At 35.9% G+C, this 24,447-nt stretch overlaps 3 protein-coding genes across 6 annotated transcripts; all 3 read right to left on the bottom strand.

Moving 5' to 3' along the window:
- Window positions 1-4,895: 4,895 nt before the first annotated feature.
- rnf212 (ring finger protein 212) lies at window positions 4,896-9,082 on the bottom strand. Of its 4 annotated transcripts, none has more exons than XM_055178990.2 (13): window positions 8,926-9,082; window positions 8,428-8,544; window positions 8,141-8,254; window positions 7,957-8,031; window positions 7,810-7,866; window positions 7,515-7,585; window positions 7,347-7,406; window positions 7,179-7,240; window positions 6,925-6,994; window positions 6,760-6,802; window positions 6,572-6,626; window positions 5,447-5,519; window positions 4,896-5,336 (listed from the first exon to the last, which is right to left on the bottom strand). In XM_055178990.2, the coding sequence occupies exons 2-13, from the start codon at window positions 8,443-8,445 to the stop codon at window positions 5,186-5,188; spliced, it is 849 nt and encodes a 282-aa protein (XP_055034965.2). In that variant the 5' UTR covers window positions 8,446-8,544; window positions 8,926-9,082; the 3' UTR covers window positions 4,896-5,185. The 4 variants fall into 4 exon arrangements, with proteins under 4 accessions (XP_055034965.2, XP_055034964.2, XP_055034966.2 ...); XM_055178989.2 differs by having other exon boundaries at window positions 8,141-8,202; XM_055178991.2 differs by lacking the exon at window positions 7,810-7,866 and having other exon boundaries at window positions 8,141-8,202.
- Window positions 9,083-9,426: 344 nt separating this feature from the next.
- On the bottom strand, window positions 9,427-11,532 carry LOC129422586 (transmembrane emp24 domain-containing protein 11). The gene is made up of 5 exons (XM_055178601.2): window positions 11,280-11,532; window positions 10,616-10,704; window positions 10,384-10,509; window positions 9,897-10,043; window positions 9,427-9,734 (listed from the first exon to the last, which is right to left on the bottom strand). Exons 1-5 carry the CDS (start codon window positions 11,425-11,427, stop codon window positions 9,585-9,587), a joined length of 660 nt encoding a protein of 219 aa, XP_055034576.2. The 5' UTR covers window positions 11,428-11,532; the 3' UTR covers window positions 9,427-9,584.
- Window positions 11,533-14,788: 3,256 nt separating this feature from the next.
- Window positions 14,789-23,103, bottom strand: spon2b (spondin 2b, extracellular matrix protein). Its single transcript, XM_073854083.1, has 6 exons — window positions 22,476-23,103; window positions 21,766-21,994; window positions 20,737-20,952; window positions 20,237-20,437; window positions 18,816-18,999; window positions 14,789-15,831 (listed from the first exon to the last, which is right to left on the bottom strand). Exons 2-6 carry the CDS (start codon window positions 21,982-21,984, stop codon window positions 15,653-15,655), a joined length of 999 nt encoding a protein of 332 aa, XP_073710184.1. The 5' UTR covers window positions 21,985-21,994; window positions 22,476-23,103; the 3' UTR covers window positions 14,789-15,652.
- Between the last annotated feature and the right edge of the window lie 1,344 nt (window positions 23,104-24,447).

Raw genomic sequence — 24,447 nt, 5'->3', positions numbered from 1 at the left:
AACTCATATGCATTAGCAGTCCACTTAAAAATACACTAAATATTATGGACAGGAAATTACATTATGGATTATCATGTCAGGATAACAAGAAAACAACTTTTGTTTTCTCGAGATCATGAGAAAATTAAGTCGTGATCACGAGAAAACAACTTTTGTTATCTGAAAATCACGTGAAATTAAGTTGTGATCACGAGAAAACAAGCAAGCAAAAATAATAATAGTACATGTCCTCTCTCGGCTTCCATAGTAACCTAAACTTTCATGAGTCACTTTTTTCTTTTCTACTACTATGGAAGTGAATGGGGCTCATGAACAGTTACAAACATTCCTCAAAATATATTCCTTCATGTTCATCAAAACAAAGATATTTATACAGGTTTGTAACATATGATAGGGAGTAAATGATGACAGAATTAAAAAAAAATTTGGGTGAACTGTCCTTTTGAAATGGTTGTTGAATGTGATTACTAGGTATATTTGATCCTCTTTTCAAGTCTGATCATCTCTGGCTGGTTGCATACCGCTTGGATTAGTCTTACAAGTTAGTCATCATTTTTTCTTCAGGATTGGTCATTAAGTTTTTTAGTCATTTGCATTTAAAGGCAGATTAGTCTGATTTGAATCTGAAAAGTAAGGCTAATTAACCCCAACTAATTGTTAGTTGGTTAGATTAGTACTTACACAGTCTTAACTTTGTGGCTATGTTCATGCAGCCCATCACTGATTTTTGGGTAAATTGGTAGGTTAATAGTGATGCATTCCTTCTTTACGAAAACCAAATGTCACACTGTTTCCTTACAAACGATTAAAATGCAACATTATATCAACTACTGTGCAGTTTACTGTAGATGTGTTGTTTGAAGATTCAAGGTTATTTGTCACATGCATGAGATTTCCGAGTCAGGGTCGACTCCGGGCTGGATCTGCACCAGAGCCGAGTCAAAGTCAGTGGATCCGGTGCAGCTCCGGCCTGGAGTTGTCTGCTGTCTGGGTTGGGTATTGAAATGCTTGATGTGATTGGTTTATAGCAGTACTAAATAAAGAAGAGAGTGAAGTAAAACAGTAATTAAGTTATAAAAACTGTAATTTAAAATAATATTTACATAGTCCAGGGGTCCCCAACCTTTTTTGTGATAAGGGCTACCACAATGGATAAAACAATCTGGAGGACTACTTTTTTGATATAGTCTACTCCAAACTTTTTTGTTTTACTTGTTGATTTTATTTTATTTTACTTGTTGATACGTTTTATAATTGTTGGAAATGTTTTCATTCATAAAAGAAACCACAAATGATGTCTGTATTTGTTTTTGTACAATATTTGCTTTTAATGCCCCCTCAGTTTCGATTAAATCATCAAAATATGGAGTGTGTGGTACAAATGGACAAAACAACTTTTAAGGTATCGGACAAAATAATTTTGCAAAAAAGAATCTGGGTTTATTCAAATATACAAAAATGTAAAAACAAAAAGCTCATATGTAATAAAGCATACATTGATAACAGTTTTATCTTTTGGTAATATTTGTTGATCCTCTTTTGTGGTAATATTTTGTAGTCTTTGTTCTGAAATGTATCTTTATAAATTTTGCATGTGTTGTGTGTCATTTTTTGCCAAGCCTCCTTAAATTCTCAAAGATGAGCTTCAGTTTATATTCCAAACACACCAATGCAACATGCATAGAAATATTTTGTTGCATCTTTGATAAAATATTTGAATAAAGAGAAAAGATTTCAATTGTTGGACATCGCTTTAAAACGTTGTAAAAAAGCATGTTCTCAATAAGTCATAACAACATGTTTTTACGTTACAGTAACTCATCAGAATAAGTTTAGCAATTTTAACTTTGTAGTTTCAGATACGTAGAGTATCACTACTCAAGATTTAAAATATTAAATGACTTGTACAGCCAATTCAAACATTTTAACCATGTACAGATATATTATCATGTGTGTGAGTAAAGTGCAGCTGGTCACTGCATGTATTTGTTTGTGCAGATATTTGTGATATTTGAGCGAGTGAAGTACAAATCTGTAAACAGCGGAAATTTAGCAATCGCATTATGGGAACAAACAGTGTAAACAACAAAGTATGTAATTATACTTTGCATACCTTTACAGCCCATTCTGTCCCGCTGACTCATTACTACACAGATCAAATAAAAACATGTTTAAGTTGTATTCAGGTGTTATTGTGTCATCGCTCTTAAGTACTTGTGTAACATGGCAGATATGACACTGGAACAATCTCTGCTGTCTTTTGATCACCCCAGGCCCTCAAGCTATAAACATCTCTTCTTTCACTGCACACTTTACGCTCTCACAAGATTTACCGGCTGTTATGGCAAGGGTTCGTCTAATCCACTGTACGCAGCTATCAGATTTATGAGGATTGTTTTGTAGACAATATAAAATACTTGAGTACCTGGAGGCTTTTGACATTTGAAGGTGCTGGAAGTCATTTAGCTCTTGTACTGTAATAGGAGCTCTGAGATTTCAACAGGATGGAGACTGTAAATATTCTGCTCTTGTTCACAAAGAAACATTGTGGAGTAGTTTTCTGAATGTTCAAATCTGAGGATAAAATCTGTTTTAAATAAATTTTTGTATGAAATGTATAACTTATTTTATTTTTTTTAATAGATTTTTAATGATATACATGTCTTTGTGTCATTTGGAGCAACCACTCATCTTGTGGTGTGACCAATAATAGCAATAACTGTATTTAAATGAAAACATTTTGTGGCAGAAATATGAATCAGTGATACCGTATGCCTAAGTGAATGGTATTTTAAAAACATTTTCCTCCTTTTTATAAGTAAGTATTAAATTAAATGTTGACTGCATTTAAGAAACCGACTTTGAACAAAAATCTGAAATCACTACTTAAAAACCTCAAAAGAAATGCCAATGTTTTGTTAAAAACTTTAACTACTAAGAATTTGTTAAAAAAATATTAAGCATGTTAAGGAAAGGAAATAAGATAAATCACGGTCACACCACATACATTTTTTTAAAGGGGACATTTCACAAGACTTTTTTAAGATGTAAAATTTGGTGTCCCCAGAGTACATATGTGAAGTTTAAGATCAAAATACCATATAGATTAGATTAAAATGGCCACTTTGTAGGTGTGAGCAAAAATGTGCCGTTTTTGGGTGTGTCCTTTAAAATGCAAATGAGCTGATCTCTGCACTAAACAGCAATGTTGTGGTTGGATAGTGCAGATTAAGGGGGCGGTATTATCCTCTTCTGTCACAAGGGGAGACAAATTTCAATGAACTATTTTTTCACATGTTTGCAGTGAATGGTTTACCAAAACTAAGTTACTGGGTTGATCTTTATCACATTTTCTAGCTTGATAGAAGCACTGGAGACCCAATTATAGCACTTAAACATGAAAAAGTCAGATATGTCGCCTTTAAGGCTATACCCAAATCATTTAGACGAGAAACAAACACTTCATTTAATTTTTTTATATAATTTTATGTGTACACAACATTCCTAATGTTTAAACCATTGCAATAGATATTATTTTTTGTGCTTTAAAATTGGCCTGTAAAAAATCCTTTTACGTCATTGACCCACTGCAAAAAATGATTTTCAAGAAAAAAAATCTTAGTATTTTTGTCTTGTTTTCAGTAAAAATATCTAAAAATTCTTATATTAAGATGCTTTTTCTTTATGAGCAAAATGACCCAAGAAAATAAGTCTAGTTTTTAGACCAAAATATCAAATTTAAGTGATTTTGTGCATAAAACAAGCAAAAATATCTGCCAATGGGGTAAGCAAATTTTTTCTTGAATTTAGTGTTTAAGAAAAATGTTCAAGATTTTTTGCTTATCCCATTGGCAGATTTCTTAAATTTTCTTAAAAATATTTTTACTGAAAACAAGACATAAATACGAAGAAATATTTTTCTTGAAAATAATTTTTTGCAGTGTAAAAGTGAATATAAAAATGAAAGCAGCATTTTTTTTTCATATTGGGGTTCAGGACCTTAACACATTAAGTATTTGACTTCGGCATGCAACTTATTCTACATTATTTGTGCTGTGCGCATTAAAAATAACTCTTCAATACCCCGGTCAATAAAATCAAAAAAGCATAGACTTCACATTAAAGAAACCACATTAAAATCCCTACACGGTCAGGATATTTTTTAAGTTATTTACTATATATCGCCCTGTACAATACAGCAATTATGGGAATTGTCTTTGACGTTAAACACCATATAAAGTGATTTACTGTATTTTTTGTATAATACTGTATTTACCACAACTCTTTTTCACCATTCACAGACACACACAGACATATTTACATTTGCTGATTTTTGATCTTTGCATGGACAGGCATTGTTTTACATTTTAGATTAGGAACCCTGCAGCACCTCTAGACAGAAGTTTTGGACCCTGTGGCCATGCTACACAGTGATTAAAGTATAAGTGCATCTACTCTGAATGTCATTTCAAAACATTATTTACTAAAAATATAACTCTTGTTGCCGACAATACCCCTATGGTTAGTGGGCCGACATACCTGTATGGCACCAGTGTGCTCACGACAAAGATTGCCGAACCCAATCCTTCATCTCCATCCAACACTTTTCTGTCTACTTTCCACTACCATGTCTAAATAACATCACTATGTTTACCCCATTTTTTCTGTTGCCTAAAAATTCTTTGTGAGGATAATCAAGCGGATGTACACACATGCACAACAAAAACTGCGGTGAGCCATAAGACTGCATATAGTGATAAACTGACAACTCTCATATCACTGTTTTTTCACACGAAAGCATTATAATTTCCAAAAAGTCAAAAAATCTAGCTTCATTTCATAACCGTTTAAAAAAGCAACACAACAATAATACTTTAAAAAACTGAACTCAAAACTATTGTGTCCACCATTTTAATCAACATGAACAAGGTATGAACACTAAAATAAAATGGCATCAGCGTGTTAAGAGGAAAGCACACGGCAGAGAACATATTGGATTTGATTAATAGCACATGCTGCTGACAACGTGTACGTCATGCACAAAATGTCATATTGAAATTCACACTCACAAACTCATCAACAAAGATCTGTAATTAATTACTACGGCACATTTATGGAAACGAGTGCAGATGTCTATTTTCATTACAGGGCAGTGCCTGTTATGTGCAACAGGCTGGATGCTACATCATGGCGGGGGTCTGAGAGAGGACACAGAGGGGTATTTGTAAACTGAGGGCAGTTTGAACACAGGCGTCTCCCAGTGTGACTCTCTGCGGTAGGCCACATTATGGGACGGACTCATCACAGGTTCCCGTAGACCACTGGAGAATTCCCTACTGCAAGAGATACGTCTCACGTTACTCCAATCGTCCACATACTGTACCGTAAGAAAGGACGCTTCTCTAAGATACAAGACACTGGAGTCATTCTTCAGTGCAAGAAATACCTGACAGTGCCAGTGAATGCTGCTGAATGGCTGCCCATAGTGCTTTGACTGGATGCTCGGAGAGGTACCGAACCTAAATGGAGAAGACCATTCATTACAGAACAAAGTGTATGACACAGCCAGACTGTATAAATGGATCTTTGAAATCATTGTAAAACGAGCGTGTATCTATTTACTCTTATGAGAGGAATTGAGAAGAATTGCGAAATACTACTGTAGGTATGTGTAGGAGTGACCCAATGAAGTAATGGTACGTGTCTCTGTAACATCTGCGCTGGTAATGTAATGTACTGTTCATTTTCAATCAGACCAACAATAAAAAGCCAACTCTGACCGCTGTTTGGTCTGAAAAAGCTATTATATCTGTATTATTGTAAATGCATTTTGGGGTCATGCTCTGTGTAAGCTTTAGGCGAGTACAATAGTGATGTGTTTATGAATGCATGGAAAGCATTGATTGTTGGCTTATTGTGAAATTGATATTGGTGATTACATTACATTTACATGTATGCATTTGGCAGATAGTTTAATACATGTTTTATTCCTATGTGAGTTCAAAATCATGGCCTTTTGCACTGCTTACGCAATGCACTACCACTGAGCTATACAGGAACTTTAATAAACCTACATTAAATCCATGTACATATACTAGTCATAAATTTAAAGGGGACGTATCACGAAAATCTGACTTTTTCCATGTTTAAGTTCTATAATTGGGTCCCCAGTGCTTCTATTAACCTAGAAAATGTGAAAAAGATTAACCCAGTAACTTAGTTTTGGTAAATCATTCTCATAACTGAAATGTGGCTCCCCTTGTGATGTCAGAAGGAGATCTGGCACTGCCATTTACTGCAGAGATCAACTCATTTGCATTTAAAAGGACATAGCCAAAACAGCATTTTAACATGTTACAATCAATTATCTATATTGTATTTTGAGCTAAAACTTTACATACGTACTCTTTTTTTTATTTACATCTTAAAAAAGTCTTGTGAAATGGCCCCTTTAAACTAATTGATAATGCTTTGTGTTAGACAGCTGGACTAAAAATTGTATGTGCAAACCAAAAAGTGCAATAAAACAATCTGAAAACAACGCAATACTGAATGTGTAGTATTGACAAACCTATACGTCCATTCTGCGGTGATCTCATGAGAGTAATTCTACTCGAGACGTCCGGCTAGATGGAGATAAACATTTTTAGAGTTCAGCAACATAGGACAAAGTACAGTACCTTATATAACACAAACTCAACCAGGTCAACATTGTCAGTCACACAAAATGAAGTATATAGAAAAACAAAAGACTTTTACTTTGTTAGAGAGCCCCCTGGTGTTCATTTCTATTCCTTCAGCTCTGAGTAAGTACAGACAAACTATTACAATGTTTTAACAACAGACTATTGAAAATACTTTTGCATATATGTCAAAATATTATAGCATTGTCATAGATCTTTATTTAAAACCTTTCATACTCACAAGCTTGGGGTGGATAACTTCCTTGACATTGGGAGTGGAGAGGAATATGGGATTTTTGTAATCGACGATTCTGAATAAACAGAAATAACCTCATCAAAATATAGCAGCAACAGCAAAAAAAAAAAAAAAAAAAACATTATCTGTGAGATTATGCATGAATGCATTAATATAACCATTGAATTCTTCATCCTACAGATCTATAAAGAAAATTATACAGTACATTAAAATGTATTAAAATTTTGTATTAAACATACCTCTCGTTGTCAGATGACTTGCTGAATGCAAATCTCGGTTGGACTGTGATGTCAGCCTTGAACTAAGAAAATGATTTATTGACAATGTTGCATTAATAAAGTACCTACCTGCCTATAGTTATCTATTAACTCATATTTAAAACTCTACTTAGATATGTACAATAATACCTTTGATGTTGAAGAGTCATCTCTAATTTTGAAATGTAAGCATTCTGCTCTGTAATTTTCCTGCAAAATAGAAAAAAGCATAAGATTACATTGAATACTGTAATTGAGACATACAATAACACATATTGTAATATAAGTATTGTCCATTCCACTTAATATTTATCTTACTTAGACATTTTCTGCATTTCTTGCTGCATCTCTTGCTGCATTTTCAGTCCAGCCTCCTTCATTCTCTCTATCTGTACTCGTGGCGTTTGGACAAAGTCATTTGTTTATCAGTAAATTGCAAACTTACCCACTGTAGTAGATATATTAGTCATGATGCGCTTAGACGTGCACTTCACTCAGTAAGGTTTCCTTATGCTTTTATTATTTTTTCTAAAGTAAAAAACTTGAAACACAAACTTATCATTTGAACTAATCATTTAATTTTTAAATTATGGGTGAGATGTAAAGCTGTCACCTTCTGCTGATAATAAGACAGTAATCTTTTCTGATGCCTTGCCTGGAATTGCAAAACCTAGCCAGGAAAAAATATGTCTATATCTGATGATACATGTTTGAATCACATAGCTGTGCAATCAATTTTTTTAAGACTGTAAAGGATTACCTTGCCAATATCTGAGATATACTTGACTACAACTGTGTTGATATCTGAGAAAAGTGCCTGAACCTCTGTGCTGCTCTGTTTTAACATGCACAGATTAGTTGCATTATTATATTATAATATACAGCCTTATAAATACTGAGCCATTGATGAAATGTGTATAATAAAGAAAAGTGTTGTATCTTACTTTATCAGACAGTGGGGAGATCTGACACTTTGCTTTGCAAATAAGACAAAAACCCTGCTTTCCTGGTGGAAACACAAATCCAATGTAGTGCTGTATTATGTCCAGCAGGGGGAACTGTTTCCACACACATTTAATTCATGAAACATTTAACGGTTTGATACTTTTATTATTGTACTTCAAAGCTAAATGGCCTGTAAACTGTAATAGAATCATGTTAAATATTACATTTAGGGCTGTAAACTAATAAAATCTCAGTATATATTGTGAATAAAGTGTACTAACGTTACCTCTCTCAAAGCAAACATTACATATGATGTGACCGCAGTTTGTGACAGCCAGTTGACGTTCAGGTCCAGATGACATGAAGCAGGAGTTACAGCAGATCCAGTGAGACATTATTCCGTCTGTTTGAGGACAACATGACATTATGGCTATGTCTTAAACCTCGTAAGCTCCCTACCTAGACAAATTTAGGGGTTCTGCACACACAGCCTCGTGTATGATGGCATAAACAGCGGTGTGTGCCTGGGTTTCCAAAATAGCAACTCGGTTGGCAAGCTCATTTGGATTTGAGACACAGTATGTGAATTTTTATAATACTAACAATTGGGAGAAACGGAAATAATGCTTTAATAATATTTGTAACGTTAATTCAGTCAGAAGAATTTACTTAACTCGCATGATAAACATTAAGTTTGAAAAGTAAATAAAAGTGACTAAGATTTACTAAGATAAAAGGTATACGATAATACGTTGTCACTAAATATAAAAACTTATATTCATACCCGTATGAATTATTCAACCACCCGTGTAGACTGATCAGTAGTTAAACATTAAATATTACATTTTGCTAGTTAGCATATATTTAATGAAGAATTAGCCGATGTGCTGACTGACGTTCACCGGAGAAGTGACGTCAGAATGACGTAATCACGTAACCCACTTAAAAACGCCAACAGTAAAATAAACTCACAATTTTTCGGTAATTTTGTTTAATTTAATTTTCCGATGATAAGTAGTGGCTGATTAATTATTTTATGCCCCTCCTCAATCTTTTTTTTCATTATTTTTTTCTTTTTTTCTTAGGATGTGATTTACATTTGAATTCCATGCCATTTTTATCTGATGGTTTCTTATATATAATATTTTATGTAAAATATTGAACCATACTTTGTTTTGTCATTTGTTTATTTGTCATTATATCATGTATTTGTTATGGCAATAAAAAAGAGCTTTTGTTGTTGTTGAAAGCACATAATATTTTAAGACAATAAAAAGAAAATTAATGTGATATTTTAGGTATTTATTGAGTATTTAACAAGAATTTATTGAAACCAGCACATTTTTTAGTAAATACACATCAAATGCGATACACTCTTACATTTCTCCAAATGTTTCACAAAGGGTCGTGTTTATTTAAACCCACATCTTAAATTTTATAAAGCTAAACTAACTTCTTTTCAATGAGAAAGTCTTTGAGGCTTTTCATTTGCCAGAATCCAACAGAGAGAAGTATTGATGTCTGAATAATGGCCCACCACAAAACGTTTCCATTCGTTCCTTCGCTCATTTGGCGAAACGTCTCCTCACGTTCCTTGTTGCACCAAAATAAACAGATACAAATTACACATAATTGGCGTAGAGTAGGAAAACATGGACAGATGACACTTGGTCTGGTTCTTGTTTCGATTTTGGCCAGCAATTTATACGGTAAGATATTGTTGTCAGGCTCTTCCTACCGCCTGTGTTTGCTTACCCTCTGGAAATCTTGCTGTCTGCTAATGTACCGCATCTGGTCAATGAGATGTTGCAGGTTATCCTCCATTGCAGTCATTGTGTCTTTTGCTTTGGCAGCATTTGGATCGAGGGTATGCTCACCCATCCGGACATCTAAATGGACTTTCTGTACATGAAGACAATTCACACATTTTAAGCATGTTAGGGTAAAGAAATGCCAACAATAACACTTCTGTCATTATTTATTTACCCTAATGGTTTGCCAAAGTTTTGTGAAAGGCCAATGTTAAAATGCTGATAAATTTACTGCCTACTTAAAGTGAATCACCAGACAGCAGATGACTCTGAGCCAGATCCGCTCCGGATCTGTGCCGAAGTCAACAGCTCTGGCGCTGATCCGGTGCGGATCCGGCCCAGAGTCGTCTGCTGTCTGCACTCGATCTATACTTTTATAAAAGAAATCCATGCAATATGCACCTACTTTATGCAAGCATCTTTCAACTCACCAGACGGTCACCAGCAAACACAGAAAACCTGGTGGAGTTTGACCGCATGCATAAGAAATGCTGTCCTGGAGCATGGGAGGTAAAGCTGAATTTTCCATACCTCGAGAAGCGCTTTAACAAGATTACCTGCATATAACCAAACTTTTAAGAGGAATGGACCCAGGTGGTGATAGTTTACAATTTAATGTGTACTGTATGTGAGAGTATATGGTAAGAAATGAATTCTTCAGACCTCATGCTGTGGGTCTCTCACACTCAGAGTCAAACCAAGATGTTGGTTTTTGCCCTTGTTTTCATCCCAATACTCTAATAGAAATGAGCCTATGGATAGAAACCAACAGACAGATGTAATACAACTCTTAATAAACATTTTTTACAGTACACTGTATGGGTAATGTTGCTTTTTGTAGTACAGCAATGTACTTCTTACAGTTGCTGCTCACGCAGAGAGATTCCTTATTGAACATTCATTATTTATTCGAAATCTATAAAAGTGTATAACACATATTATGACCTACCACATTGCTACTATAATTCAGAATTCTGAGCAAAATATGCCCTGGATGGTATGTGGGGTAAGTTGTCACAATTGAACATGCTTTTAAACCGTAAAATGTAAAAAAGCAAATGACCGCTGCAACATGCATAAAGAGTTTATGAAACAGTAAGGTATTGTACAAAAATACCAGATCATTGTTTTGGTCAAAGAACTGAAGTTCAAGAACAATTTAAATCCAAGCTCCATGTTGACAGATGGATATTTTCTTATACTATTCAGGGTTTAATTGAACGGACAGAGAGCTGAGGTCCACTGTCAAACAGTTCATTTTTTGTAATGTATAAAGCATGCAGTGTATTATATAACATTAATAGCTTCAGTCTATAGTACAACAGACCTGTCACAAGTGTGTCATCTGGAATCTCTTCAATAATACACTTCTCCTCCTGCTCTCCTAAATCAAAATACATCGCCGGAGCCAAAATAAAAAAATAAGTTAGCAGCAGTCCTACGAGCCTCGCGTTCATTGCAGTTACCCAGTTCATTCAACAGGTTGATACGTTACAAATAAGTTAGCAAAAGAAAATGTAAAGCTTTGTGTGAACAGGAGGTTTAGTGTGAGAAATCCACACCTGCTGTTGCTGTGTTTAAACAAGGTAAAATGAAAGTGATGATAAGACCAGGCAGGAATCTAAATATGTTGAAAAAGATAATGAAATAGTTAACTTATTAACAGCCTTGCTTTATTAAAATAACCAGTTTAGTGAATAACAAAAGTGAAATAGGGTGAAGAGAGATGTTTAGAGGACACTCGAGTCTACCGTAAATATAAATTTCATTGCAGATTTTCAAACAAAAAAAATATTTATTTTAAAGATAAAGATTTTTTAAAGATTTCACAGATGGAGGTTTGTTTGGAAAGCTAACTAAAAATCTAAGCCTTTTGTTCAAAATAAATATATATTTGAAATTAGATTTGTTTAAGCTGTCAAGCTAACGTGTGAGAAAAACATGTCCATAGTTTATGCAATGAATTATTCCATACATCCACTAAAATGACTTTGCATGAAATTGAAATATCAAAGATGTTCAGATAGAACTGTTAGAAAGAATACTGTACTTTACTGTAGCTGTCACTTGGGCAGTAAAGGTCCTAATAATGTACCATTACCTAATGTATGCATTTGGTATGTACTTTTGAGGTACCAATATGATAATTTCAGGTACTTTTATGCATTTTTGTTATCAGTATGTAGCTCTGAGGTACTATTATGAACTCTTTTCTGTAGGTGCAAATGTGTACTTTTGAAAGGGTACCACCCCAGTTTTTTTTTTTGTTTTTTTTTGGCCCATATGTGAACATGTCAAACAGTTTCAGACCCCTTTATAGGGATCCGAACCGAGACCTTCTAGGGAGGTGGTCTGCTTACTTCTGATTCAACAAGGTGCTGAAAGCATTCTTTAGAAATGTTGGCCCATATTGACAGGATAGCATCTTGCAGTTGATGGAGATTTGTGGGATACACATCCAGGACACGAAGCTCCCGTTCCACCACATCCCAAAAGATGCTCTATTGGGTTGAGATCTGGTGACTGTGGGGGCCATATTAGTACAGTGAACTCATTGTCATGTTCAAGAGACCAATTTGAAATGATTCGAGCTTTGTGACATGGTGCTTTATCCTGCTGGAAGTAGCCATCAGAGGATGAGTACATGGTGGTCATAAAGGGATGGACATGGTCAGAAACAATGCTCAGGTAGGCCGTGGCATTTAAACGATGCCCAATTGGCACTAAGAGGACTAAAGTGTGCCAAGAAAACACCCACCAAACAATTACAACACCACCACCAGCCTGCACAGTGGTAACAAGGCATGATGGATCCATGTTCTCATTCTGTTTACGCCAAATTCTGACTCTACCATCTGAATGTCTCAACAGAAATCAAGACTCATCAGACCAGGCAACATTTTTCCAGTCTTGAACTGTCCAATTTTGGTGAGCTCGTGCAAACTATATCCTCTTTTTCCTATTTGTAGTGGAGATGAGTGGTACCTGGTGGGGTCTTCTGCTGTTGTAGCCCATCCGCCTCAAGGTTGTGCGTGTTGTGGCTTCACAAATGCTTTGCTGCATACCTCGGTTGAGTGGTTATTTAAGTAAAAGTTGCTCTTCTATCAGCTTGAATCAGTCAGCTCATTCTCCTCTGACCTCTAGCATCAACAATACATTTTCACCCACAGGACTAACGCATACTGGATGTTTATCCCTTTTACACCATTTGTTGTAAAACCTAGAAATATTTGTGCGTGAAAATCCCAGTAACTGAACAGATTGTGAAATACTCAGACCAACCCGTCTGGCACCAACAACCTTGCCACACTCAAAATAGCTTAAATCACCTTTCTTTCCCATTCTGACATTCAGTTTGGAGTTCAGGAGATTGTCTTAAACAGGACCACACCCATAAATGCATTGAAGCAACTGCCATGTGATTGATTGATTAGATAATTGCAGTAATGAGAAATTGAACAGTTGTTCCTAATGATCCTTTATATATATACTGTATTTATTTGAACTAGGACCGCTTTATCGAATAGCTTTTTACTGCTTTACACAATGATGCCATACAGTATCAACACAATTTGAAATCATTGAAGCGTGTGCTGCTGGAGTGATGTAGATTGATGCTCATGTGTAATACAAACACATTAAACATAGAGCTCTACATGATATTACTGTACCCACAATGCACAAAGCACTGCAAAAGAATTATCCTTACCAGACTAAATCAAAGTTTAACTATAGTGCCAATAATTCTTTGGCTTTATTTGTAGTAAAACCATAGTAACCAAAAAATGACTATTGTTTCACCACAATAACCATAGTTTCATCATGGCATTTGTAGTAAACACTGTAAAAAATTTGCTGTAATTTTGCAGCTGGTTGCCAGTAACTTACTGTAGAAGATAAAGTCTGAAAATTTTTCATGTTCATTTAACTTTGAACAAAATGTTGCCTGTAAATAACATGAATGTAAAATCTACAGTAAGTTACTGGCAGCTAGTTGCCAGTAATACCCAGTAATACTGTAATTTCTACAGAATTTTTTTTACAGTGTAGTAATACAAAACATAATCAATGTGCCAAAAACATGGTTATGACACTTTTACTATAATAAAACCACAGTAAATGTTTTTAGGGGTTGGTCTCAAAAATAAGTGCGAACATAAAGAGGTCTGTCTGAGACCCTATATTACCACTTAAGTGGGCCAAAATTGGATCTGACTATAGAAAACTTGGTCCTTTTTGACTTGGTTCACCTCTTGGTAGTGTTCAAATTATATGTTAAAGATTATGGGGGGTCCCCTAGCATATCCCCCCCATCGTTATTATAGGGTCATTGTGATTTCACAAAGATGTCATCCTTGATCAGCATTTTTGTTGGTCCTGGATCAATGATGTAATCAAAGAAACCTAACCATTTTTACCCCTCATATTAATATCTGTCAATTCCTTCAGAAAACAGCGTGAGGCGCACTTGAGACTTTACATTTATTTCAGACAGACATCTTTTGGATTAGTTTATTGTGAAATTGGGACAAATAATGGACAGTGTCACTTTGTGGGAGAATTTTAATTGTATGGAGTATTTTAATTTGAATAAAAACCAGGGGACACCCCTAATTTATATTTTTGTGCTTTATAGGTAGTCCCTCAATGCTTATAGGAGGTCCGGGACCACCGCAGCCCCTAATCAATTCGAACACTGCCTCTTGGTCAACTTTAAGGGATATGAGTTTGTTTCTCTTAAAGAGGACTCAAGTGTGAAAAACACATTTAAACCGTATATGTGTCCAAATACATGATTTATTGTTGTTAAATCTTTTTTTCACATAAACAAGATGATTTCAGATTATCTTTTATTTACAATTGTATATACAGTTTTCCATTTAATATACAGATAACATCCACTGATACAACATACTTGGACAACAAAAGAGTATTTATTTACAAACGGTGATTTATCTCATCTGTTTAGCTTGATAATGTAACTGGTGTGACATTATCAAGCATCAAGTACATGAGGTCAGTCTGTGAAAGTTACAGCAAATTCAACCCAAGTTCCTGCTGCTGGAGCAAATGTTGCTGTATTGAGATGCACTTTAATTCTCATTTGTATTGAAATTACTGGAAATGTCTGTATTGCTTTGGATATTTCAATTTCATTTTAAAGGGATCATGTACTGGCTTATTTTATTATTTTGTACTGATCTCTGATCCACTAATAACGTTAGAAGCCTAACCTAACCTAAAAAATAGCCCCATTTGTGCATGTGTGCAATTGCTTATTGCAATTATTTAAAAAGGTGTGGATATTCTCCTGCAGAGGTGATCTTTTACATTACTGTGACATCATAGTCACACACTTTTCAAAGCGAGTCGTATTTTGACCTTGGTTTAAATAAAAGCTGTTGTTAAAATAAAGAAGTGTTCAGTTTTGAAACTTACAGGATGTTTTTATAGTATAATGACCTCTGAACTGTCAAAAGAACTTGAATTTTCAGTTCATGACCCCTTTACAATGTGGTCTAAGATGTCATATTAGTAATGTTGAGCTTGTTAACCCACTAACATCCCATCATGACCCTTACAGATACTGTACTTCCTCTTAAAAAGTCTCATATTGAGTCTGTTATCCAGTGGATTCTGCCCTGTGATGAGTGACACTGATGAGGAGCAGTGTGGTTTTGGTTTTGGTTGATGTCCTCCTTACACACAGTTGTCAGGAACACAGGGTTTGTCTTCCTCTAGAGGAGGACAGGGAGCACCGTTGTTTGCAGGATGCATGTGAATATAGCGCGTTCTGTGTTTCACACCCTTCTCACCACACTGACCCTTACAAAGACCCCAAGGTGACCAGACAGACACCTCACAGTCCAGAGGGGTATCTGTAAAAACAACGCAGGGAGGTTTAATATAATTAAATGAATGCAACAAAATCACGGTGAACAACATCAGAGTATCTCTTTTCAAACCTGTATTATCTTCGGAGGAGAAATGTATAAGGATGTGGACGGTAGTTTTATACAAATGGTAGTTCATACATTGAGAGTGAATGGGGACTGAGGTTAATAACAAACTCCATGGGAGTACTATACTGTAGTCTATACAGGCACTATATCCATAACTTCTAAATAGCCATACAGTAAAATAGCTTTGTTTAATGTCAATGATGAGACAAGAAAGAACTTGATGTCAATAATGTCGAACCTGGCACAACACGTCTTTGTCAGATTTGAAAGCATAAAGAACCCATTTAGTCCCTATTCACTTTCATTGTACAGACAGGAAACATTTTCTTAAACATCTTTAGTGTTCATCAAAACTATCCCACGGGTTTGTTATGACAGGGGGGCAACCTTCTGTTCTCTCTGATGATGCCAAAATGTGACTTAAACTGCAATTCATTGACTGGCCACTAGAGGCTGAGTCCAAAAGGGAGTCGATTCCTATAGACACCGATGTAAAAATGCTTTACAGTAGAAAATAATATGTTTACAGCCTGATTTTGGTCTATATAGCTAGTTTTGCCCTTCATGACAACTGTGAGGGGGGTGAATTTTTTTGTAACTCGTCCGTTTAAATTATATAAACTTTAAAGTTCTGCATAATTAAGGGCGTGGTCACTTAAGTGACAGGTGAACTTTCACTGCTGTCACTGCCGTCGTGCTAGGTGGGTGTGGTTTCAGCAACCAGCCACCTCTGCTTCACCCACGTCCCGCCTCTTTACCCATTTTCGGTAATCTGCTAGTGAACCTACAAAGGTGGCGACCAATGGCGGCCGGTGACTTGTTTTTCGAGGGCGCACGATGCGAAGTTCGTCACAACATCTATGTAGCCCATCATGTGTGTGGTTCGTAATTTCAAAATATGTGTTCTGCGCATCGAGGGATCCTATGTGCATTACGTGTCTTGTCAAAATAAATGCCTGCTGCAGACGGGTCTAAAGGGTTTATGATAAAGGAGACACTCGCGTTTGCCAGATACTCCTACGAGGTTTCGTCATATAGTCACATAATTTTTTTATTCTTTTTTCGTGATATTAAATAATTATTTTTAAGTATAGACGGTTTCATCGGACGCACGTGATACACGTCTGGATCCGAACCTTACTTCCGGTTTCTTTTTTTAATGGTCTGACTAGTTGCTAAACTGATCTTTTGAACAAATGCCTCGTCGAAAATAACAAATGTTTTGGTTTCCTTTTTAATCTATGTGTTGTTGTTTTGCTTGTTATATAAATAAACTACGTTTAAAGTACTTTGTTATTATTTATTATTAGCGGAGTTTACTGGAAGTTACGTGCGTACCGCGACAGCTGCTTGTTTATGTTGTTACTGCTGAAACCGTCTATATAAATTATAAATATTTAAATGATTTTCGTGATAATACATTTCCATGTTTTTCTGTGATCGTATAACGAATTCCTGTTTTCGTGTGATTGTCACGCACTGGCCACTCAACTGCCTCTTCCCATTTCTAAACCATTGTCGCTTCAGTTTAGGGTTAGATTTGGTGCTTGCATTAGAATGTCACTTTATGTATTTATTGGTTTATACAATTTTTTCTGATTTATTTTTTTTATATGTCCCTGGCGTTAGGGTTAGAGTTGGGTAGGGATGTCATTTTATGTAAATCTAACCCTAAACCGAAGCGACAATGGTAAGAAAATAGGACAAAACAGTTCAGCAACCAATACGTGAAAATCACACGAAAACAGGAATCCGTTATACGATCAAGAAAATCGTGATAATATTACGAAAAAAGAATCAAAAAGTTACGTGACTATATAATGAAATCTCGTGAGACTGGGCTGGATACTCGCATGATCTCATGCGTAATCAGAGTTTACTGTTAAGGGAGTGTCTTGCGTGTATTTTGTGAACGTAAGCGTCTGTTTTATCTTAACGGTTTTGACACTTGTGCAGCAGGCACTTATTTTGACAAATCACCTGATGCACATGGTTCACATGACGCAATAAACACATCCTTTGAAAACACAAGCAACACACTCCGAACACTTATTTTGAATTTGCGCCCTTCGGATGAGCAGTCACGAGCCGCCACTGGTGGCGACGGCAGGCTCCACAACTATTGACTTCAAAAAAGCTCTTCACAAATTATCCATATTTTTTCAGTCTATAGTAATAACATGGGAACAAATAATGACAACATCGGGGTGAAGTTTTTCTTTAAATGAATGCTAATAAGGCAGAACGATGCTAGTAATAAAACGTAAAAGCAAAGTGCTGCTGTATTTTCTAATGTTAGCTGTCACGAAAGCCTTTTCATTGCAAGTCCATGGTAACCGTTTTCCTGTAATTAATTACAGATGAGATCAGCAAGACAAGTGGTGACTTGAATCATAAATCTCTCTTCTGGAACATCTCCTGTGTTGCAGGACTATCATATTTGGTGTTCCCTGACTACAGATCTCCTCATACATTACAGGCATCCAGACGTCCTGACCTTGTAAAAGCTTGATATGTATCACAGACTGTAACAAGTAGGAAAACAGAAAGATGGAATCAAGTATATGTTTCACTTCCATGACAAACACTTCCTGAGTGCTGAGTGCTGAAAACCCTTTAAGCGCTTTGGCCAACATTATCTTGTTTGCAGTTTGTTATTGTGGTTACCATGGGAAGGTATAAACCTCCCTGCAAGCCGCTGAATGAATCAGCACGACTTCTCTCTATGGATTTGTCTTGTTTCCTTAAGGATTGAATACAAGTACGATTCAACAGCAAGTGTATTATCTGTTTTAGTGTATTAATATTATCTATTATCTGCAGGCTTTTCCTTTCATTGAGCCTACGCCCAAACATTACAGCATTCAAACTGTATTTTGATTCATATTTCCAAAGCTTACTTATGAGAGAGTCGTCTATTTCATTCCCATTTGGAATCTGATTGGATTGGGTTGGGTGAATGGGTAAACTGAAGATCTGGTTGTTCTTGATCTTGGTCAGGACGACTTTGGCTATTGGGGGCAGATGCTTCAGTCTGGGATAGTAGAAGGAGTTTGCAGGATGGCGTGGGAAAGATGATGTTATCTGTTGAGAAAAAGACAGATGTTTAAACACAGTCTCATGGCTGTTTTGCAAGGTGGCTAATTTGGATGAATTCATACAACCATTCATACAACCAAATTTGTGCGATTTTTGAACGATTTGCTTCGCCCCTGTGACGTTAAGGGGTGCATCATTATTTTTTTCTATTATTTTTAGGGCTGTCAAAAGATTAATCGCAATTAAAAATAAATGTTTGTGCTTGCATAATATATTTGTGTGTATTTTGTGTAATTATTATATATGTATTTTAGGGCTTGGCATAGATCAATCTAGATTAATCTCATACAAAATAAAAGTATTTTTTGCGTAATATATGAGTTTGTGATGTGTGTAAATATTATGTATATTTAAACACACACACACACACACACACATATATATATATATATATATATATATATATATATATATATATATATATATATATATATAATTTAGAATATAAAAAATATAAATAAATATATATATACACACATGTAAATGTTTCTTTTATATACATACATGAATGTGTGTGTATTTATTTATATATACATAGTGGTTACACACAGCACAGACTCATATGTTATGCGGAAGATGCTTTTGTTTTGTGTGAGATTAATCTGGATTGATCTATGCCCAGCTCAAATATATACATAGTTAAGATATATCATTTTTATAAGATATATCAAATTTATAAACATACAAATATAACAAATGAAAGAACAGACCCTCTGCTTTCAAACAAACAAACAAAAAAAACAGGAAAAAAGTTTCATACTATCTATATTTTTTCTCTGCTTATAAACTCTTAAATATGGGTATTTTTCTTTAAAAATACAAATTTTGTAGCAAAAAATAATAGCATTTTTGTGAAGGAATTTTGTTAGAGATCAGATTCAGAACGATTATCAAAACATTAATTAAAATGAGTAAATAACGTTAATTGATTTTTATTTTATTTAAATTTTCTTATGCAAATGTTTTCTCTTAATTGACAAGATAACTCGTCAATGGCGGGGAAAAAGTTAAAGGGTTTGAGGCATTTGTCAGATTGGCAAGTAAGTAGAAACTACATAAAACTGAGTCCAGCAGAACTAGCTAAAGACCAGATGCGACTAGCTGAGAGAAAAGCTAAAACCAGCAAACCACATCTCCAAGGTGTTTTGATTTTTCAAGAAATTGTTGGATTGAAGTTGAATATTCGTAATGTCATTGACTGTTGCCTGCTTTTACAATTTACCTGTGTGACTTTGTCCTGAGGAAGGGTCTCAAAATTGGGCGAGGAGAAGGTGAAACCGCTGTCTGTGCCGGCATCATAGGGATAGAGATCTAAGCTTATGTTTTCTTTCCAATGATCACCCTCGCACAAGTTCAGACTGTCTACTCCAACAAACCAGTCGGGACTTGGCACAATGCGCACAATGAACGACAGCAAAGAGTGAAGACTATTAGAAGTGTCTGTGATGTGCCAAAACTCTGCATGAGTTGTCATTGGCTCACCATATTTGGAAAGTTTCATTATTATTTACAATGCTTCATAATATTTTATAAGGAATGCCTGGATGGCAAATAAAGTGTTTGCAATGTAGTCTATCTGTTCCAGAATTTCAGTTTTAAAGTCTCCATGTGTTCTTATTAAAAGACTGCGGTTTTTAGATTGATTTCCATGTGCTAACTATATTGATTCGTAGTGTCCTTGTGTCAACCTAATGCACACCACAGTGTACTTACCAAAGAGTGTCTTGCATAAACCTCAAATTCTGTGGATGCTTGGCTGGTCCCTCCAATAACAGGCGGTGTTGAGAACAGGCCATAGACGCTCTGGATCCTCTCCCCGGCTGCCTCCACCTCCTTTATAAGAGTCCAAGCCTCTCCTCTTTCTGAGAACTCTCTCACCCCATTACTGGCGTATTCGCTCCTCTGCCAGATGTGATAATCTGAGCTGTGCGTTACTCCTGTAATGAGAAAACAATATCATGAATAGTGTTGCATATGTGCTTCTTCTGTCTTAGGAAATAAAGTACCACCATCGTTGAATTGCTCGGGGGCTTAGTAACGGCATGCTCATTATTAAATGTCTTTCAGGTGGGTTAACTTTTTTATTGGAGTTTTTATAAGGAATTGAATGTGTATGTTGCACATTGCAAATTGTTTTTGGCACCTTTAGCATGATTACACAGAATCATTAACAAACCATAAAGTTTCTGTGCTATATTTGTGATATATACATTTGTATAAAGCTATGTTGTTTATTTGGTAATATTCTTAATTAAAAGTGCTTTAGCAGATTACTGTCTCCTGTCTATTGTGTCTGAAACATTCACATAAAATGTAAATGCCACCTTCCTTCTAAAAGTTGTTCAGACCAAATTTGCACCCTTATAATAAACATTAACCCTTTAACTCTGCGAACCCGCCAGCGGGTCCAAAACATAATCAAAAATAAAAAAAACTGTAAATTGTGGAACATATGGTAAAATAAGACATAATCCAAATTATGTGGGTAGATTACTTTTTAAAATTGAGGCATGCCCAATTCTGCAAAAATTCTAATTGTAATTGAGCACCATTTACTTCCATAGTATTATTTTTCCTACTGCGGAAGTCAGTGGTGCCCCAGATCTGCTTAGTTACAAACATTACATCAAGCCGTATAAAGAAATTTACTAAATAGAGTAAATGATGACAGAATTTTCATTTGTTGGGGAACCATCCCTTTAAATTCGACCCAAAAGTTGGTGCAATTTCTTAAACAATATTGATTACTCCAAAAATGGGGGACCACTGTGCAGGTGGTCTGTACAGGGGGTAATGTTTGGGGAAGGCAGTCTGACTCCATTTGCCGGTAAACGTCAGTCTGTACTTGGCTGTGGTCGGCGCCATGCACACCCGTTCCACATCTACCGGCATCGCAGGGACTCCACACAGCATAGCCAGCATCAGGGTAAGACACTGTAGCCAGCAGTTTGCAAATGTGATCTTTTCCATGCTGGTTTTTCTAAGGGAACAATGATTTGTTATTATTGGAGACATGTGGGTACCTGCCACAACTTGATCTGAACGCTTTTTAATAAGTGTCAATGGTTCATTAGCATGGGAAAACTTATTCCAAGATTTTACATTAGCGATCACTGTCTGGTGTGATTTGATATAATTGTGTAATACACTGAATAATGTGGAAAGAATGTGAGTCTGGAATACCAAATTCCCTCATAGTGTTATCTGGAATATGGCATATTCAGCATAAAACATTTTAGCATTTGTACAATTGGTTGAAATTGGTTAAAAAGAAGCAACACAGGAAATCACCTATTTACATGCAACCTGAATACATAAACCCTACATTAAAATATAATTTATACAAATTTGATGATGCATGTGCAAACTTTGCACATGCTTTAAATAAAAATGATTTGAATTGACCATGAATTCAAATGAATTTTAAACTAGTTAATCATGATAGTGTGAATAAGTCTTACCGGGTTTGCAGAGACGGATGGGTTTTCTGCAGTAGACTGGAGTTGAGGTCACCTGTCCCCGGGCATTCAGAGAAAGACTGCGAGATAGCCGAGGTTCTTGCTGCTATTTATGCGTTTCCACCGGTCCCAGCAGTCTAACAATATCAATAACCTCCTGACCCCTCCCAGATGTACTTCAGAGCAATCCACACTCCCCATTACAATCCAATGTGGGATTTCCCGTTTGGTGTCGGAGAACGAGTCATAGTTTGAATCGGAGATGCATTTTTTCCCTCTCCCGAGCAGAATTCCATGGAGAGATCGCCCGGAGTGAAGCTCCTGAGGTTTCCACGGCACAGTCTGATGGTGTATTGAGGAGGTTGGTTGATTGTGGAAACAGATTTGGCTGGTAGCGCCCGGCAAGCCGAGAGCTGAGCGATCCCGCCTGCAGCCAGTAATTGTTTCCACATGCTCACGTTTTACCCCTCACCCTTCTCAAATTCTCTCCTGCTTCTTGACACTTAATTTTTGCTGAGAGCCGTTTGGATGTGGCTTTCTAGAAACCGGTTTCATTTCTGAAAGATTGCTTTAATCGTTTTTAATATTCTTCTGTTGTAAATTGGCCTTTTCAGCCCAACTGGATTGCAACATTTAATGTGTTTGACATATGGTTTATGTCTGTCTCAATTTGAGGTCAGTTATCCCTCATCATTCATTCGATCTGTCCCGAGTGTCACCGCTAGTGGTCACAATGGACTAACTAAAATATGAATAGAAGAAAGAGTCGAGGCTGTTGTAATGAGCATGAATGATTGCACAACAGTAATATTAATGAAGAAATAAATACTCATGGGGATCTTTGGATCCTTGAGGGCCAAAACTGAGATCATCAACTGTGAGAATTATTTAAAAAAAAATTGTTACTCAGCCATAATGTCCTTACCGATTCAGATAAACGATAGCCTATAGATAACATCTACAGGTTTACAGCTTTAAGACTTAAAGCTTATATCCTACAGACAGTTGAGCATTTATTTGTTAGCTGATCAATGTGATTTCTACATGTTCTTTGATCTTGATCCTAATTCATACTCCTATCACCCAATCGGATTTTAGGGTTAAAGTTATGCAGTACAGTATTGTATGTTAAGGTTAGCCCGTTTCATATCCCTATCATGTTTATATATAACTGTATCTGTACTGTATCTCTCTCACGGGTTTTTCTTCTCCTAGGAGTTTTCCCACAGGGTTTTTTCTCCTAGGGTTTTTTTCATCCCCTGGAGAGTCAGCCAACATTGGCTTAACTTAGAACTTTACTGTATACGTTACCTACATCTATGCATGCAAAGCTGCTTTGAAACAATTAACAATTGTGAAAAGTGCTATATAAATAAAATAAAAATTTACTTGAATGTTTCTTTTAGAGAATCGTCATTCCATCAGCCTGCGGCCATGTTGATTCCAAAGCAAGGCTGTGAGGGTTAGACTTCTTAGTTTGTGCTGGTCATTCAGCCATTTAAATATAGAAATTACAAATTTCCACTGAACAAAGAAATCATAGATTGTTAAAATGGGAAGAGACATATGACCTAATTTTGAGATAAGAGCAGTGCAATGTGTGCAAAATGTGTGTAAAATCTGCCTTGTTATTAGAATGTAGGCTATTTAAAACACTAATATAGGCCTATAACTAAGTACATATCTCCAATTCGTACAGATTACAAAAAACTCAAGGCATTTGGGGTTTTACCTCTAATACTTCTCTACCTCTAATACACAACGAACTGTCATGTAAACAGCTTGTTAACAAGTCAATAGCACGTTATTAAGTCAATGTTCATGTCTTGAAAAAACATAACGAAGGAAAAACATGGGACTTATTGGTGTTTCACACAATACGCAGCAACCGCAAGTCTTTAGTTCTTTTTAATAGGAGATGTGCAAAAAGCTGCAAAACCGGGGCGGCAACAGAGGTGAAACGGAGTTGGTCCAC

The sequence above is a fragment of the Misgurnus anguillicaudatus genome, chromosome 16 (assembly GCF_027580225.2).
Source record: "Misgurnus anguillicaudatus chromosome 16, ASM2758022v2, whole genome shotgun sequence".
NCBI classification, from domain to species: Eukaryota; Metazoa; Chordata; class Actinopteri; order Cypriniformes; family Cobitidae; genus Misgurnus; species Misgurnus anguillicaudatus.
This window is presented reverse-complemented; position numbering and strand designations above follow the sequence as displayed.

Coding starts and splice junctions, on each gene's coding strand:
- LOC129422586 (XM_055178601.2), bottom strand. CDS start 11,427: ATGAACTGGGTAACTGCAATGAACGCGAGGCTCGTAGGACTGCTGCTA. Junction 10,510..10,615: donor TGAGAGACCCACAGCATGAG/GTCTGAAGAATT, acceptor GGTTATATGCAG/GTAATCTTGTTAAAGCGCTT. Junction 10,044..10,383: donor TGTTTGCTGGTGACCGTCTG/GTGAGTTGAAAG, acceptor CTTCATGTACAG/AAAGTCCATTTAGATGTCCG.
- spon2b (XM_073854083.1), bottom strand. CDS start 21,984: ATGGAAAAGATCACATTTGCAAACTGCTGGCTACAGTGTCTTACCCTG. Junction 20,438..20,736: donor AATTTGAGGTTTATGCAAGA/CACTCTTTGGTA, acceptor TCTAATAGTCTT/CACTCTTTGCTGTCGTTCAT. Junction 19,000..20,236: donor CTCAGGACAAAGTCACACAG/GTAAATTGTAAA, acceptor TTTTCTCAACAG/ATAACATCATCTTTCCCACG.
- rnf212 (XM_055178989.2), bottom strand. CDS start 8,536: ATGTCTCACTGGATCTGCTGTAACTCCTGCTTCATGTCATCTGGACCT. Junction 7,586..7,809: donor TGTCTTATTATCAGCAGAAG/GTGACAGCTTTA, acceptor CCACGAGTACAG/ATAGAGAGAATGAAGGAGGC. Junction 7,241..7,346: donor ATGACTCTTCAACATCAAAG/GTATTATTGTAC, acceptor TCATTTTCTTAG/TTCAAGGCTGACATCACAGT.